The 17,215-nt window shown below is 41.4% G+C and overlaps 1 protein-coding gene across 1 annotated transcript in view; it reads right to left on the bottom strand.

Moving 5' to 3' along the window:
- LOC122473568 (antigen WC1.1-like) overlaps positions 1-15,890 on the bottom strand; it is a 41,575-nt gene extending 25,685 nt beyond the window's left edge. The window contains exons 1-2 of the mRNA XM_043564240.1: positions 15,824-15,890; positions 13,490-13,594 (exon numbers count right to left, since the gene is read on the bottom strand). Coding sequence (XP_043420175.1) covers positions 13,490-13,594; positions 15,824-15,890 — 172 coding nt within the window. The remainder of the gene's footprint in view (positions 1-13,489; positions 13,595-15,823) is intronic.
- Between the last annotated feature and the right edge of the window lie 1,325 nt (positions 15,891-17,215).

The following is a 17,215-nucleotide window of genomic DNA, read 5'->3' as shown; positions in this document are numbered from 1 at the left end:
TATCAGCTTGTCATCTAGTAGACTAAGTTCCTGTTCTCCTGTCAGGAACAGAGAAGTGGGTTTTCTGAGGCCAAGAATCATCTCCATTAGCTTTGAATTGGGGTTAGCAAAATGAGAATTTTTCTCATAATATAATCAAGGCTTTGTCCCTGGGGTACCCATTTGCACTGCTCAGGTCTATACCTGGCTCCATATGCTTCCACTCTGGAAGTTAGAAGTGGTGTATCAAAAAGGGAAACATCTGGGAAGATGCTGAACTTGGAAAGATTCCTAGTGTGCTAGTCTTCTCAGGCAGGCTGCCATAACAAAACACCATAGACTAGGTGCCTTAAACAGAAATTTATTTTGTCATAGTTCTATAGTTTGGAAAGTCCAAGATCAAGGTGTTAGCAAGGTAGTTTTCATTCTGAGACCTCTTCTCTTGGTTTGTAAGCCACTGCATCTCACTGTGTCTTCACATGACTTTTTCTCAGTATGTGTACACAGGGAAAGATGGAGCTAGATAATTCTGTCTCTCTCTTCTCTTGTTATAAGGGTGGATTAGGGCCCCACTCTTATGACTTAATTTAACCTTAATTACCTCCTACAGACCATATCTCCAAAGACAGTCACATTGGGAACTAGGGTTGCAACATCTGAATTTTGGAGGGGCACAATTCAATCCACAGCACCTGTGGAGGTCCATTCTAGGAAGGAAATGAAGGTAAATGGGAATAAGGTAAATGAGTAGAAGAAGGGAGACATCCTATGAAGCTTACTCAGTTTTTTAAAAAGTCTGACATGAGGTAATACATTGAAATAGGATTCTAAAAGTATACAAGAAACTATTATTAATAGTAACATCATAAAAATAATGATGATGATGATGATGATGATAACACTGATTGAGAGGCAGGTCCTGTGCTAAATGCTGTAAATGTAGAAAATAATAAGATAATGTTTTTGCCTTCAGGTTGCTTATATCTAGTTGGTGACACAAGCCAGTGGATGATTTCATGACTGTAAAAAATTCCAGAAGACTTTCTCAGTAATAGTAAGCTTGGTTATTTGAGGCTATCTCTTCTGCTGAAAAAAAGAAAAAGTGGAGTAAAGCACACTAAAAGTGATCTTAAAAGATTAAAGACCTGATAAGATAGGAAGGAAAAATCAGGCCAAATCTGAAGGGAAAATGGGAATTCATTGTAACACAGGAGTGTGCAATGTTTTTGCCTGGATAGAATTACCCTATACAAGAAAATGTGGCTTTCTCACGGCCTTTGATGGTGAGGAGGCATAAATCAAATCCAAACCTATACCCAGATGAGACATCTAACAGTCTCCACAATAAGCTGGGATACCAACTGAAATAGACATGCCCTTGTATAAAATTATATTTAGTATTTGAATCTCTAGATTGTCTATATAATATCAGTTTTGTACTTGTATTAAGGTGGCCCACCACTAATAATGCTATAAAATCATGGGAAAAATAAAATCCTCGCAGAAGAAATTGTCTTCATGCTAGGCCTCAAATCACTTCTATAAATAATTTTCATAAGTAAAATGGCCAGTACATTGTCAAGAATAAACAGACACACAAAGAAACAAAAGCCCATTAACAATAACCAAGAGAGGGGCGCCTGGTTAGCTCAGTCGGTTGAGTATTCAACTTCAGCTCAGGTCATGATCTTGCAGTTTGTGGGTTCAGTCCCCATGTCAGGCTCTGTGCTGACAGCTCAGAGCCTGGAGCCTGCTTCGGATTCTGTGTCTCCCTCTCTCTGCCCCCCCCCACCCACACTCTTTCTCAAAAATAAACATTTAAAAAAATTTTTTAAGCAATAACCAAGAGAAACTACTGAAATGGATAAATACTTCTAATATTAGATATGTCAGATATAGGCTATATAAAAACCATACATACTATATTTAAAGAAATAAAAATACACTCTTAAAGAATCTTCAAGGAACTAAAAAAAAAGTGTAGAAAAAAATTTTAAACCCAAAAGAACTTCTATAGGTGAAAAATATGTTTGTTGAAATTAAAATTTTTTCATCAGATTAAATTCAGGTACAGAGAATTATTGATGTGAATAATAAGTCAGAAGAAATTATCTAGAATACTGCACAGAGAAACAAAAGAACAAAAAATACAGAAGAGAGGATCAGAGATATAAATGGAGCAAGAAGGTTTACACTAAGTTAAAGTGAAATTGGGAGGGAAGACAGGAAGACAGAGAAAGACACACACACAGAAAGAGAGAGAAATGAGCAGAAGCAAAATTTGAAACATATTGCTATAAATTTTCCAGAACTTATGAAACACACTAATGCTTAAAGTGAATAAACCCAACAAAACTCAAGTAAGACATAAAAACGAGTTTATCTGTAGACATATCATAGATGTGGTAGACATGACTAGTGTTCAGCAATATTTCTGGTTTTCTCTGGACACATGTAAATATCAATACTTCCTTGCCTGTTTGAAGTTAAGCATGACCTTGTGATCTGCCTTTTGAATGAAGTGTGAAAAGAATGATGTGTGGCACTTCCAGAAAGAAATATATAAAAGCTTGGGGCACCTGGGTGGTTCTGTCAGTTAACCGTCCAACTTTAGCTCAGGTCATGATCTAGCAGTTCATGAGTTCGAGCCCCATGTCAGGCTCTGTGCTGACAGCTCAGAGCCTGGAGCCTGCTTTGGATTCTGTGTCTCCCTCTCTCTCTGCCCCTCCCCCATTCACACTCTGTCTCTCTCTCTCTCTCTCTCTCTCTCTCTCTCAAAAATAAATAAACGTTGAAAAAAAAATTTTTTAAGTGGTGGCATAAGAGAGTGAGGCATTCAACAACTTGAGAAGTTGAACAATTATAAGCAGAGGCCCAGCCAAACTGGACAGAATGCATAGTGTAAGAATAAATAAATTTTGTTTATTTAATTCTTCTGAAATTTGGATTATATGTTACTACAACATAACCTAATTATTTCTGTTAAGATATGAGAAATAGTAGAAACCTGACAAAGAAAAAATGTTTAAGAGAATTGGTACACATTACCTCCAACTGAGCAACATCTATACTAACATTTAAGTCCTCAAAAACAGAGAGATACAAGTACAGAGTACAATGAAGCTTTAGATGATCCAAAAGAAAAACAAATTGCCAATCTAAATTGCTATACTCAAGAACACTCTATTTAAAAACAATGGTCTCGGAAGTGACATCACCAAAATGGCAAAGTAGGAGACTCTATTCCCACCACCCCACAAAATGATCAACAATTGAATAGCTTTCTATGAACAACAGCACTCTCACAAAGCTCAGAAGTCCACTTAAGAAATTTTAGAAACATTAAGACTGCATATTTTGGCAGTATCATCCCATCCCTCAAGCCAGCATTGCTTAGCACATAGAGGGAACTTCCTAGCTAGAAAGGGTTCCCCTCCAGCCCTACCTCCACCTAGCCTGATCCCTAGCCATTAGCCCTAGAAGCACTGCTGAGGCTCCAGCAGCCCTTGCAGCCACTGCAGACCCTCTGCAGTGCTTGCTAAGATCCATGCAGTTGTCAAAACTATGGCCCTCAGGAGCCTGAGCTGGAGACATCATGCTCCCCAGACCTACTGCTGCCACACACCCCTGCATCACTAGACCTAGGTTATAGCATGCTATAGTATGCCCCCACTCACAGGTAAAGGTCTTCTCCTACCAAAGTCAGTCTATAATATCTGGAAGAGGTTACTGCTCTTAAAAACACACAAACATATGTGCAAGGCTACAGGGATTAAGAAAAAACAGGGGGAAATGATTTTACCAAAGGAATACAGTAAACGTCCATCCAGTACATGGTCCCAAAGAAATGGAGACACAGGAATTATCCAACAAAAAAATTCAAAATAAATGTTCTAAAGATTCTCAGAGAACTACAAGAAAACACATATAAACAATATAACAGTATCAGGAAAATAATACACAAATAAAATGAGAATTTCAACAAAGATATAGAAAACATTAAAAAGAACCAAACAGAAACTTCGGAGCTGAAGAATACAATGACTGAAATGAAGAAATCAATAAAGAGCTTGAATAGCAGTCTTAACAAAACAGAAGAAAGATTCAGTGAGCTAAAAGACAGATCAATTGAAATTATCTAATCAAGATGAGCAAAAGAAAAAGGAATAAAAAGGAGTGAAGAAAAGCCTATCAGACTTACAGGACACCATCAAAAAAAACTAGAGAAGAGTTAACATGGGGGAGCAGCATGGAGACCCTGAGCCTGTCTCATCCCTGAAACACAGGTAGATCAGCACCAAACCATTTTGAACACCTAGGAAATTGATCTGAGGATTAATGCAACAATCTGCATAACTTGAGCCACAGAACTCAGCAGGTACATGGTGCAAAGGGGTGAATTGGAGAAGAGAAAAGACGCAGAGAGTAGGGAGCTATTTTTGCTGAGAGAGGTCAGAGAGAGAAAGAGAAAGGGGGAGAGTGCTGCGCATTGGGATCATGCAAGAAAAGCACTCTCCTTGAAAGTAGCTAGAGAGAGAGAGAAAGAGTGAAAGTACTCACAAGGGACTGAACAAGAAATCTGTTACCCAAAACCATTGACAGGGAGAAAGGAGAGGGTTTCAATACCACCAGGATTCTATAAACGGTGGATCACAGAGTCTGAAGTTTTGGAGCTCAGTGCCCGGTGGTGCTCTGGTGAGGAAGTAGAGTGAATCCCCAGAAGCAGGCAACACAGACTGAGGGGTCCACCTGCCACACAGGGAGAATTGGTTCCCTTGGAGTGCATTTGGAAGAGACCATGTGGCCTCCCCACAAGCAATAGTCACAGTGTATCCTGGATAGCAGCCATGATTGCTGGTATTTTGTCCCCATACAAACATGCCATGGTGTGGCAAAACCTGGCGCCGGATGTGTGTTGTGATTTGCCATAATCTCTGAAACTCTGCCACTGCACAATAACATGAACATTTTCTGGGGCAAGCCAGCACCCAGCCATTGCTCGGCGAGACCCTCCCCCAGAGAGTTGGTGCAGATCCAAGCTGCAGGGGTCTCTTAATTGTGGGGTTTGGAAATACAACCCCAGCTGAGAAAAAACTCTGGAGGGAGGTGCCGCCTGGCAAGGGGACAACTTGGACATGGACAGGGTAGAGGCAGGGAGTATAAGAGGCCTGAAACAAAGGAGAGGTGCTTGATCATGGGTCAGTGAGAGCACGAAGTTCCAGCACCAGAGACTAGGGAGCTGGGTGAAGCCATTTCCACCACTCCCATGCACACACATGCATGCGCGCACACTGATCCACCACAGTAAGTTAATCAGTGCTATCTAATGGAGAACGGAGCTGTTACACCAAACCCCAAAAACCCCAAACTAGGCCCTGCAAGCACATCCCCCAGAAGACCAGCACAAGTCACTCCACCTACTTAGTGTATGGACTAAAGAGTGGTTCACAGTTTCAATTCTAGGGGAAACTGGATATAACTTCATTCAGGTTTCATTCTGTTTCCTGGCTCATTTATTTAGTCATTTTCTTTGCTTCTCTTTTTTACCTAAATTGGGTTTTTTTTCCTTCTTTCTTTTCTTTCTCTTTCTTGGATATAGAAATATTTTTTTTTTACTTTATTTTTATATTTTTTAAATTTTGTATTTTATTTTATTTTATTCTATTATATAATTTCTTTTAATTTTTAAATTTCCTCTTAGCTTTTTTTCTTTCATTTCCCTTTTTTCTCTATCCTATCAAGTTTCTTTCAACAAGCAGATGAAAACATACTCAGGATATAGCTTCCTTTATTTGATTCTTTGTTTTATTTTTCATTTTTTTATTAATTTTTTTCTTCCTCCAAAATGACAAAATGAAGGAATTCACCCCAAAGGAAAGAACAAGAAAAAATGACAGCTGGGATTTAATCAACACAGATATAAGTAACATGTTGGAACTAGAATTTAAAACCATAATAACAAGAATACTAGCTAAGGTTGAAAAAAACATAGAAGACACCAGAGAATCCCTTCCTTCAGAGATAAAATAAATAAAATCTAGTCAGGCTGAAGTTAAAAATGCTATAACCAAGATGCAATCTCGAATGGATGCCACGATGGCAAGGATGGATGAAGCAGAGCAGCAAATGAGCAATACAGAAGATAAAACTGTGGAGAAAAATGAAGCAAAAAAAAAAAGAGAGGAAAACAAAGGCAAAATATCACAATACAAGGCTTAGAGAATTTCAGTTACTTATTAAAAGGAATAACATCCAAATAATAAGAGTCCCAGAAGATGAAAAAGGGGCAGAAGGTTTATGTAAACAAATTATAGCAGAAAACTTTCCTAATCTGGGGAAGAACACAGACATCAAAATCCAAGAAGCACAGAGAACTCCCATTATATTAAAAAAATAAATAAAAAACGACCATCACCAAGGCATATCATAGTCAAATTCACAAAGGAAAGACAAGGAAAGAATCATGAAAGCAGCAAGGGAAAAAAAGTCCTTAACCTATAAGGGAAGACATACCAGATTCATGGCAGACTTATCCACAGAAACGTGGCAGGCCAGAAAGGAGAGGCAGGATGTATTCAATGTTCTGAATTGGTAAACTATACAGCCAAGAATTCTTTACCCAACAAGGCTGACATTCAAAATAGGAGTTCATGACCACTAAACCAGGCCTGCAAGAAATTTTAAGGGGGACTCTTTGAGTGGAAAAAGATAAAACAAACCAAAAAAGAGCAAAAGCAACAAAGACTAGAAAGGACCAGAGAACATCACCAGAAACACCAATACAATGGCACAAATTCATATCTTTCAGTACTCACCCTAAATGTAAATGGACTAAATACTCCAATCAAAAGACATTGGGTATAAGAATGGATAAGAAAACAAGACCCATCTATATACTGCTTACAAGAGACTCATTTTAGACCTAAAGACACCTGCAGATTGAAATTAAGGAAACAGACCCATCTGTCATGGTAATGGTCATCAAAAGAAAACTGGAGTAGCCATATTTATACTAAAATAAAGACTGTAACAAGAGATAAAGAAGGGCATTATATCATAATTAAGAGGCCTATCAACTGAGAAGATCTAAAAAATGTAAATATTTATGCCCCAACATGCACCCAAATATATAAATCAATTAACCACAAACATAAAGAAACCCATTGATAATAATACTGTAATAGTAGAGGACTTCAACACCCCACTTATAGCAATGGACAGATCATGTAAATAGAAAATCAACGGGGAAACAATGGCTTTGAATGATACACTGGCTTGCATGAACTTAACAGAACATATATTCAGAACACTTCATCCTAAAGAAGCAGAAAACACATTTTTCTCGAGTGTACACGAAACATTCTTCAGAATAGATCACAAACTGGGTCACAAATCAGCCTTCAACTAGTACAAAAAAATCAAGATCATACCTTGCATATTTTCAGACCACAACGCTATGAAACTCAAAATCAACCACAAGAAAAAAATTAGAAAGAACAGAAATACTTGGAGATTAAAGAAAATTCTACTAAAGAGTAAATGGGTTAACCAAGGAATTAAAGAGGAAATTTAAAAGTACATGGAAGCCAATGAAAATGAAAACAAAACCATCCAAAACCTTTGGGATGCCATAAAGGTGGTCATAAGACAACAGTATATAGCAATCCAGGCCTTCCTAACAAAGGAAGAAAGGTCTCAATTACACAACCTAACCTAACACCTAAAAGAGCTAGAAAAAGAATAGCAAATAAAACCCAACACCAGCAGAAGACAGGAAATAATAAAGATTAGACCAGAAATCAATGCTATCAAAAAAACAAAACAAAACAAAACAAAAAACAAACAGTAGAACAGATCAATGAAACCAAAAAGCTGGTTCTTTGAAAGAATTGAGAAAATTGATAAACCCCTAGCCAGTGTGATCAGAAATAAAAAGTAAATGGCCCAAATAAATAAAGTCACGAATAAAAGAGGAGAGATCACAACCAATACCACAGAAATACAAACAATAGTAAGATAATATTATGAGCAATAATATGCCAACAAATTGGGCAATCTGGAAAAAAATGGACAATTTCCTAGAAACATATAAACCATTGAAATTAAAACACAAAGAAATAGAACATTTGAATGGACCCATAACCAATAAAGAAATTGAATCAGTAATCAAAAACCTCCCAAGAGTCCAGAGCCAGATGGCTTTCCAGGGTAATTCCACAAACATTTAATGAAGAGTTAACACATATTCTTTTGAAGCTGTTCCAAAAAATAGAAATGGAAGGAACTGAAGCCAGCATTACCTTGATTCTAAAACCAAAGATCCCACTAAAAAGAGAGCTATACACCAATTTCCCTGATGAACATGGATGCAAAAATCCTCAACAAGATATTAGCCAACAGGATCCAACAATGCATTAAAAAAATTATTCACCACAACCAAGTGGGATTTATACCTGGGATGCAGGGGTGGTTCAATATCTGCAAAACACTCAGTGTGATTCATCATATCAATTTAAAAAAAGGACAAGAACCATATGATCCTCTCAATAGATGCAGAGAAAGCATTTGACAAAATGCTTGATAAAAACTCTCAAGACAGTAGGGATAGAAAGATCATACCTCAAGATCATAAAAGCCATATATAAAAGACTCAACGCTAATATCATCCTCAATGGGGAAAAACTGAGAGCTTTCCCCCTAAGGTCAGAACAAGACAGGGATGTCCACTCTCACCACTGTAATTCAACATAGTATTGGAAGTCTTAGCCTCAGCAATCAGACAACACAAAGAAATAAAAGGCATCCAAATCAGCCAAAAGGTCAAACTTTCACTCTTCACAGATGACATGATACTCTATATGGAAAACCCAAAAGATTCCACCAAAAAAACTGCTAGAACTGATCCATGAATTCAGCAAAGTTGTAGGATATAAAATCAATGCACAGAAATTGGTTGCATTCCAATACACCAACAATGAAGCAACAGAAATAGAAATGAAGAAATCAATCCCATTTACAATTGCACCAAAAAACATAAAATACCTAGGAATAAATCTAGCTAAAGGGCTGAAAAATCTATACACTGAAAACTATAGAAAGCATATGAAAGAAATTGAGAAGACACAAAAAAAATGGAAAAATATTCCATGCTCCTGGGCAAATATTGTTAAAATGTCAATACTATCCAAAGCAATCTACATATTCAATGCAATCCCTATCAAAATAACACCAGCATTCTTCACAGAGCTAGAACAAACCATCCTAAAATTTGTATGGAACCAGAAAAGACTGAATAGCCAAAGCAATCTTGAAAAAGGAAACCAAAGCTGGAGGCGTCACAATCCAGACTTCAAGCTGTATTACAAAGCTGTAATCATCAGGACAGTATGGTACTGGCACAAAAGCAGACACTCAAATCAGTGGAATAGAATAGAGAACCCAGAAATAGACCCACAAACCTATGGCCAACTAATCTTTGACAAAGCAGGAAAGAATATCCAATGGAATAAAGACAGTCTCTTCAGCAAGTGGTGCTGGGAAAACTGGACAGCGATGTGCAGAAAAATGAACCTAGACCACTTCCTTACACCATACACAAAAATAAACTCAAAATGGAAGAAAGACCTAATGTAAGATAGGAAGCCATCAGAATCCTTGAGGAGAAAGCAGGCAAAAACCTCTTTGACCTTGGCCGCAGCAACTTCTTAGTAGCACGTCTCTGAAGGCAAGGGAAACAGAAACTAAAGTGAACTATTGGGACCTAATCAAAATAAAAATATTCTGCACAGCAAAGGGAACAATCAGAAAAACTAAAAGGCAACCAACAGAATAGGAGAAGATATTTGCAAGTTATATATAAGATAAAGGGTTAGTATCCAAAATCCATAAAGAACTTATCAAACTCAACACCCAAAAACAAATAATCCAATGAAGAAATGGGCAGAAGATATGAACAGACATTTCTCCAAAGAAGACATCCAGAGGGCCAACTGACACATGAAAAAATGTTCAACATCACTCATCATCAGGGAAATACAAATCAAAACTACAATGAGATACCACCTCACACCTGTCAGAATGGCTAACATTAACAACTCAGGAAACAATGGATGTTGGCGAGGATGCGGAGAAAGAGGATCTCTTTTGCAGTGGGAATGCAAACTAGTGCAGCCACTCTGGAAAACAGTATGGAGCTTCCTCGAAAAATTAAAAATAGAACTTCCCTACGACCCAGCAATTGCACTACTAGGTATTTATCCAAGGGATACAGGTGTGCTGTTTTGAAGGGACACGTGCACCCCAATGTTTATAGACGCACTATCAACAATAGCCAAAGTATGGAACGAGCCCAAATGTCCACCGATGGATGAGTGGAAAAAGAAGATGTGGTGTTAGAGAACAAGAAGCCAGAGGCACTGTAAGAATGTCCTAAAGGAAAGGGACAGAGCAGCAAGGAACTGAAAGCAGTTTCATTCCCAGAACGGAAAGCCACCAGGACTGTTCATTCTCTTCAGAAGGACATCATATGGGCGTCAGGCTTAGAATAAGAATGTTTTGTCTGGCACCAGATGTACTCAGGACCCAGTATGGAATATACTGCAGGTTCATGACCTGTCAAGATGCCAAATACTATGTTGCATGTCCCTGCTGTTATCAGACAATTTGCAAAAATAAAAGAGGCTTGAGCCAGGGGACCGATGCTTCAGCTCCAGGAGAGTCTTAGCCCCTTGCTTTCCAATTCTCTCGTCACTGCACCTTTAGGACCTGTCTATCTACAATGTGGTATATATACATACAATGGAGTATTACTTGGCAATCAAAAAGAATGAAATCTTACCATTTGCAGCTATGTGGATGGAACTAGAGGGCATTATGCTAAGCGAAATTAGTCAGAGAAAGACAAATATCATATGACTTCACTCATATGAAGAATTTAAGATACAAAACAGATGAACATAAAGGAAGCAAAAATAATACAAAAACAGGGAAGGGGACAAAATATAAGAGACTCTTAAATATGGAGAACAAACAGAGGGTGACTGGAGGGGTTGTGGGAGGGGGGATGGGCTAAATGGGTAAGGGGCATTAAGGAATCTACTCCTGAAATCATTGTTGCACTATATGCTAACTAACTTGAATGCAAATTTAAAAAATAATTAATTAAAATATTTTGTCTCAAAAAAAAAAAAAAAAAACACCACAGTGAAAACAACTAAATGCCCCAAACAGGTGATTAGGTAAGTATATTGCATTTTGGTCATACAATGAAATAATTGGAAGCAATTAAAATTTTCCATATTACCCTTGTAACAGTCTACATTTTTGTAATACTACCATAAAACATTTTCACTGTGTACAAGAATAGGAAGATATCCAAAATATATTGTTAACTTAAAAAAAAAAGTTTATAAAACAATAAATACTGAATTATCCCATCTTTGAGAGTCTATATTTATGTGTATAATGGCATAAACTGTGTTTCAAAGAACAATCTTTTGCCAATGCCCATCATGGATTTCACAGTGGAGACTGCTGTAATGTGTGCCCAACTCACAAATGATCAAATGCTTAGAAGGACGAGGACTATTGTTTTACACAGAGCAAGGTCAATGTTGTATGAAGTAGAATAAATTTTAGTAGGACAACACTGAATGGTGTTTTTTTTTTTCTGGGAAAATAAAAAGAACACTTGTTTTGGCGAAATGTTCTTGCAACTTAAGTTACTACTGAGGAAATGTCCTATAGTCTTTCTAGTAAGAAGAGGGGGCCTCATATCAGAACACTCATTGCCTCTCCCCCTCGTGGGACCAAAACCCCTATCTGCCCTTCAAAGTCGTCAAGAGAAGGATTGTCATTAGCATCCAGCCAACACTCATGGAGCAGAAACTTAGAAGGTTGGGGTCTTCCAAGGAGAGTTGGGGAGGGACTGAGAGACTGAGTTCTAGGAAGCAGACGATGAGCACCGAGAGGAGTCAGAACTGGAAGAAGGCTCATCCTGGACCAGCACCCAAATCTGAAAGAGTGACCTCCTCCAGCCTGAAGGCTGGATTTTTTTGCAGCCCTACCCCTAATGCCTGCAGTCCTCCGAGTCAAAGGCACAGTGGAAAGCAACCTGCAGAGAGGGATAGAAGAAAGCAGAGAGAGAAAATGTGCCCTGCAGGATTCACAGCAGATGAATTCTGTAGGGAGTGAGAAAGGACCAGTCCAGGATCCCGGCAAGTCAGGAAATGACGCGCGAGGACTGCGGTGGGGACCCAGGAGACTTAATGTAACTGATACTGTGCACCGGCTAATGCCTTTTATTTTTTTAATGTTAATTTATTTTTGAGGGAGAGAGTGTAAGTGGGAGAGGGGCAGAGAGAGAGGGAGACACAGAAACCGAAGCAGGCTCCAGGCTCCGAGCTGTCAGCACAGAGCCCGATGTGGGACTGGAACTCACGAGCCTCGAGATCATGACCTAAGCCAAAGTCAGACGCTCAACCAGCTGAGCCACCCAGGCGCTCCATGGCTACTCTCTACTAACAAGAGGCCTCCTGTTATGGCTGTAGGCTCCTCTGCTCTACAAGAGACACTTGGTAGGTATAGGTGAGGCCAGGAGGCCAAGCCTCTCACAGAACCCCGTGCTCAGCAAACACTGCAGTCAAGCAGAAAGAAGGCCAGAGGACTGAAGGAGAGGAGCAGGTGCGAGATTATCTATGATCTGGTTACCTACAGCTGATGTGACTCTCCAAGTAGTGTGGGTACTGTGTGCTTCACAGAGCAACAGACTCAGTCATTTCTCAGTCGCCCTGTTCCTCTCCCGCTGACAGTCTTCTCATATTGTTCATACCCCCCTCACACCCACTCTACACACACACACACACATACACACACAAGCGCATGGCCTACAGGAACATAAACCTATAAAACATAGAAATCCTGATGGGGTGGCCTCTGCAAAGCAGGCAAATGGAATGTGCAAGGAGCAGCCCACAGATGCAGCGGAGGTCAACCGCTGGTCCTTCCCACACACGGGGAGCCACCGGGACTAACCAGATGCTCCCCGAAAACAAAGGAGACATTGGAGAGGACTGTCACGGACTCATCTCAGTCTGGCCCCACATCATTTCTCTGAAAAATCTGCCACCATGATCAGTTAACCCCACAGAGAAGAGCCAACATCCAGGGGTGCCTGGGTGGCTCGGTTGGTTAAGTGTCCAACGTCAGCTCAGGTCGTGGTCTCACGGTTCGTGAGTTCGAGCCCCGCGTCAGGGTCTGCGCTGACAGCTCAGGGCCTGGAGCCTGCTTCAGATTCTGTGTCTCCTTCTCTCTCTGCCCCTTCCCCGTTCACTCTCTGTCTGTCTCAAAAATAAACATTAAAAAAAAAATTAAGAACCAACATTCAGTCAATGTGGTCCCTTTTTGGCCAAAAACACATGGCTTACATTGAGGTTCTGGCTCCCTGACTTCAGAAACCTTTCCCTTCACCAAGGTGTCCACTCGCTTACTGTTGATCCCAGGAAACTCTCACCTGGAGCAGCCGCCATGGTGCTGAGGAGAAAACAGAGTCCCTGAAGAGGGAGATTCGAAGCCATCCTGATGTCTTCAAGGTCACAGTCCCAGCTGCAAAATAACCCTGCAAGGAGGTATCAGGATACCAACAAAGGTCTACAGTAAAGGGAGGGGAGAATATAAACACATCCTCTGACATCCTCCCTACTGCGAACCAATAGAGACACATTTTACCATTTAAGATACGATCGGAGACTTCATCTGCCACTTTCTGAAGCTCAAACACCAATTAGATTCTGAATCTCCAAAATCTCCTTATATGAACAACATGGCCTTTGGACACCATGTTTCCTTAGGTCTCTGAGAACCAGGCCCCCATGACGGGGGCTGGGATGGAAAAGTTGCATCAAAAAGCACAAATGGCTTTCTCTCCCCTGAGGGTTTTGGCCGATCGCTGCAGAGTGAGATCTTTCAGGGTCAGAGTGCTGCGATCAGTTACCACTTGGCCCGTGAGAGGAAGTTTTTGGTTCAGTCAGGCATTGTTCTTCTCAGTGACTTAGCTCATGGCCGAAGCAGAGAACCAGCAACAAGGAGGTTTGAAGTGTAAGAACAATCATCAGGCCAGCAGAAAATGAGGACAAGCAGCATAGGAACTCAAAGGTGAATGTGAAGGGCTAAGGTGGGAATCAGTAGGTGGGGGAGGTGTGATTATGGGTCTTTCTTCCCTTCTCAGAACGGTCTGGAGACTGGGGCCCTGGAGCACAGAGGGGCTCCTAATAACAAGGAGCTTCGACAGAACCTAACTTTACCCCCTTGGGGATCTTTCGTAGCCTTTGAAACCATCCTGCCCAGACCACACATGTCACCTGGGGTTAAATTCTCCCTCACCAGGATGAGGAGGGGCTACAATCGATATTTACAGGCCTCAGCTTCTCCTCTCTGTGCAGCTGCCTAGGGCCAGCAGTCCTGCCCAGAGAGCCAGGCCAGTGCTCAGGTCTCACAAAGGCCAGAGCCTCTCTGTCCCCTACAACCCCTTCTTTATCCCAAACCAGTCCTTGGGCACCCCTCACTTTCCCATTTGCTCCAGCCAAATGACTGATCCACTTGTACCATTTTTCTTCCTGCATCCACCACCCGCGCCCCCACATACACCCTTTTGGAATCTCTCTAAAGTCATAGTTTGGTGTAGTGCAAAGTTTAACCCCGAATCCACCTTATCCTTGCTATCTCTAATACCTGTGTCTCCTGGCTTTCCATTTTTAATGGTTTTACTGTTAGTCACACCGGAGAAAGAAACAAGGGGAGACAGAACCAATAATCACTCATAACGTCTGAGTGCTCACGGAGGTAATATTTGTGAGTTACTGTGCACCATGCATAACATACCGTCAACTAGCATTTGCTAGCATCAACTCTACACCATCACATACACACACTGTGCCACGGGCTGGGAGTGATACAACCAACAGGACAGACACTATCCACGCACTCGTGGGGTTTACAGTCCGGCCGGTGGCCAAAGAGGTTATACAGATAAAGTTTATAGCAAATTGTTTAACAACAGATGTGCAAAATCCCTAAAGAGAAAAATACCATGAGTAATGAGAAGTTACAACATGGAGGCTGTGGGGAAGCCAACTCCAGCCAGGGGAAGCTTCTTTCCGGAAGAGATAGTTCAGCTGATACAAATGAAGGAGTTGGAGTTTACAAGGAAACTCAGGTCCCTCAACTCGACCCTCACAGCCCCTCCCTGGACTCTGGCATTCCTGGTAACCCTTTCAGGATTTTTACATAGCGAAATTTTGTTCTTTGAGTTCTTGTCCTTATTGCAACCACACCTGTCCTTGAACTCAGCAGCACCCCTCCTCCCTTGGATCTCTTGCTCTACTTGAGATAGAATGCACTAAGGGTTGGAGAAAGAAAGATTAGATCACCAAGAGGCATATTTGAGTTGACTGGGACATAAAGCCCCACGGGGCTCGGAGTTTGAAAAAACGAAACTGATATTGTTGAATTTGTGGGGAACGCTGAACCAGAGCAAGAGGGACAGGGACGCTACCATAGCCTTCAAATGTGTAAAATACCACGAGCAGCAGTGTCACTTAACTGGCCCTACTATTTTCATGTTTTATTGTGAAACATGACTTCCAACAGACCAATGTCTGGACGCAGTAATGGGAGTGGAGATTCAGGAAGCTCCAGCCTATAGGAGCCTAAAGGAAGGGGGGAAAGCCATGAAACTCTCAGGGTTGAGGCAGAAACTGCTAGAGAAGACAAAGACAGCTGTAAAATCTGTACAGTCTGTCCCCCTCCCCAAAAAAGGAAGATTTCTCATCAGCTCCGTACCCCTTACAGGAGTACTTTCGAACCTCGGGCCCATTGCTGGTTCTCTCACGCTCCAGTATCAATGCAGGGGTCATCCTACATCCTCCAGGATTGAACAGTGACTTCCTGCACCACCATTCCTGCAATTTTATTCTTTCTGGATCCCTCCTCAACACTCCCCTGCTCCCCACCGCTGCCTCTCAATCTTTACTACACTTGATCTTAGCCAAAAGGCCGAGAAGCGATGCCTCTCAATCTTTACTAACTGGTGTTCACCACTATTAATCCAGGACCCTCTGAAAGTCACTGAGCCAGGCCTGTGAGAGGCTCACTGTCAAGACTGGGTCAAAGGCAGAAAGACCCACGGGCAGTCAGACAGCAGTGCCAGGCTTTCCTCTCCCCCTGGCCCACAGAGTTTCAGGGTGGGCCCCAACACCTTCACGTCCATCCAGCATAGAAAGTTCCAATTATGCACCTCCATCTTTCCACCATTTTTCCTCGGCAACCATTTTTTCTACACTCAGTCAAGAGAAGAGTATAGGAAGGTTACCACACCACACTGGTAAACGTGAGCATTCTCAGGATTTTGTAAAGATTCCCGTGCAGGGTCACTTCGCATATGCGACGGGATACGCGGGGTCCACGAGGCCCTCAGAACATTCTGCTTCTTACAAACTTCTGTGGAGTAGGCGGCACCAGGTTAGGCCCATTTCCTCGTGTGGTTCCTCAAGGGATTGAGATCTAAAACAGAAGCAGAGACGGGCCTTGAGCTGAGAGAAAATGACTCTTGGGGACAAGAGGGATGAAAAAATCCCGCTGCTGCTGCTGACAATTGTAGTGAAGGGAGAAGAGAATTTATTAAATCCTTGTCTGGTAACTTTACTTCTCTCGGTGAAACAGAAGACAAAACTACGGGAAGGAAGGAAGTGGTTAGCAAAAGGTTTAGAGAGAGAACCAAGTCTGCAATTGCCCCTGATGGGAATGAAAGAGAAACTCAAGTTGCGTTATTTCAGTTACCTGTCAGAACACAGAGCTTCCAGAGTTAGGAACCCAGAAACCCACCTGCTGACGAACAAAGTGGGTTGGAAAGACCTAGAGCAACGTATTGAGCCATTGGGTATGGAAGCTGGGACTACCCACTGCCAGGAGTCTCTGCGTTGACCCCTCAGCTGTTCTTGCCCGGTTCCATTCTTTTCTACTGCAGACCAATTCTATCGCATTCGTACCCCAAGAGGCAAAGGGGTCTCCCCTTCTGGCTGCAGTTTGACCAACCCAGAAGAGGACACCGGATGGCCTGGCTTAAGGCTTATGTCCATCCCTGAAGCAGGAGCTATGGAGAGCTACTCTCCCTGGCTCTACCTGCCTCAGGTGTGCAGGGTTTGGAGTGCATTACCAAAAGTTGAGAAGAGTACGAAAAGAC

The sequence above is a fragment of the Prionailurus bengalensis genome, chromosome B4, assembly GCF_016509475.1.
Source record: "Prionailurus bengalensis isolate Pbe53 chromosome B4, Fcat_Pben_1.1_paternal_pri, whole genome shotgun sequence".
Classification (NCBI taxonomy): Eukaryota; Metazoa; Chordata; class Mammalia; order Carnivora; family Felidae; genus Prionailurus; species Prionailurus bengalensis.
The sequence above is the reverse complement of the archived record's forward strand: the minus strand, read 5'-3'. Positions and strand labels throughout refer to the sequence as shown.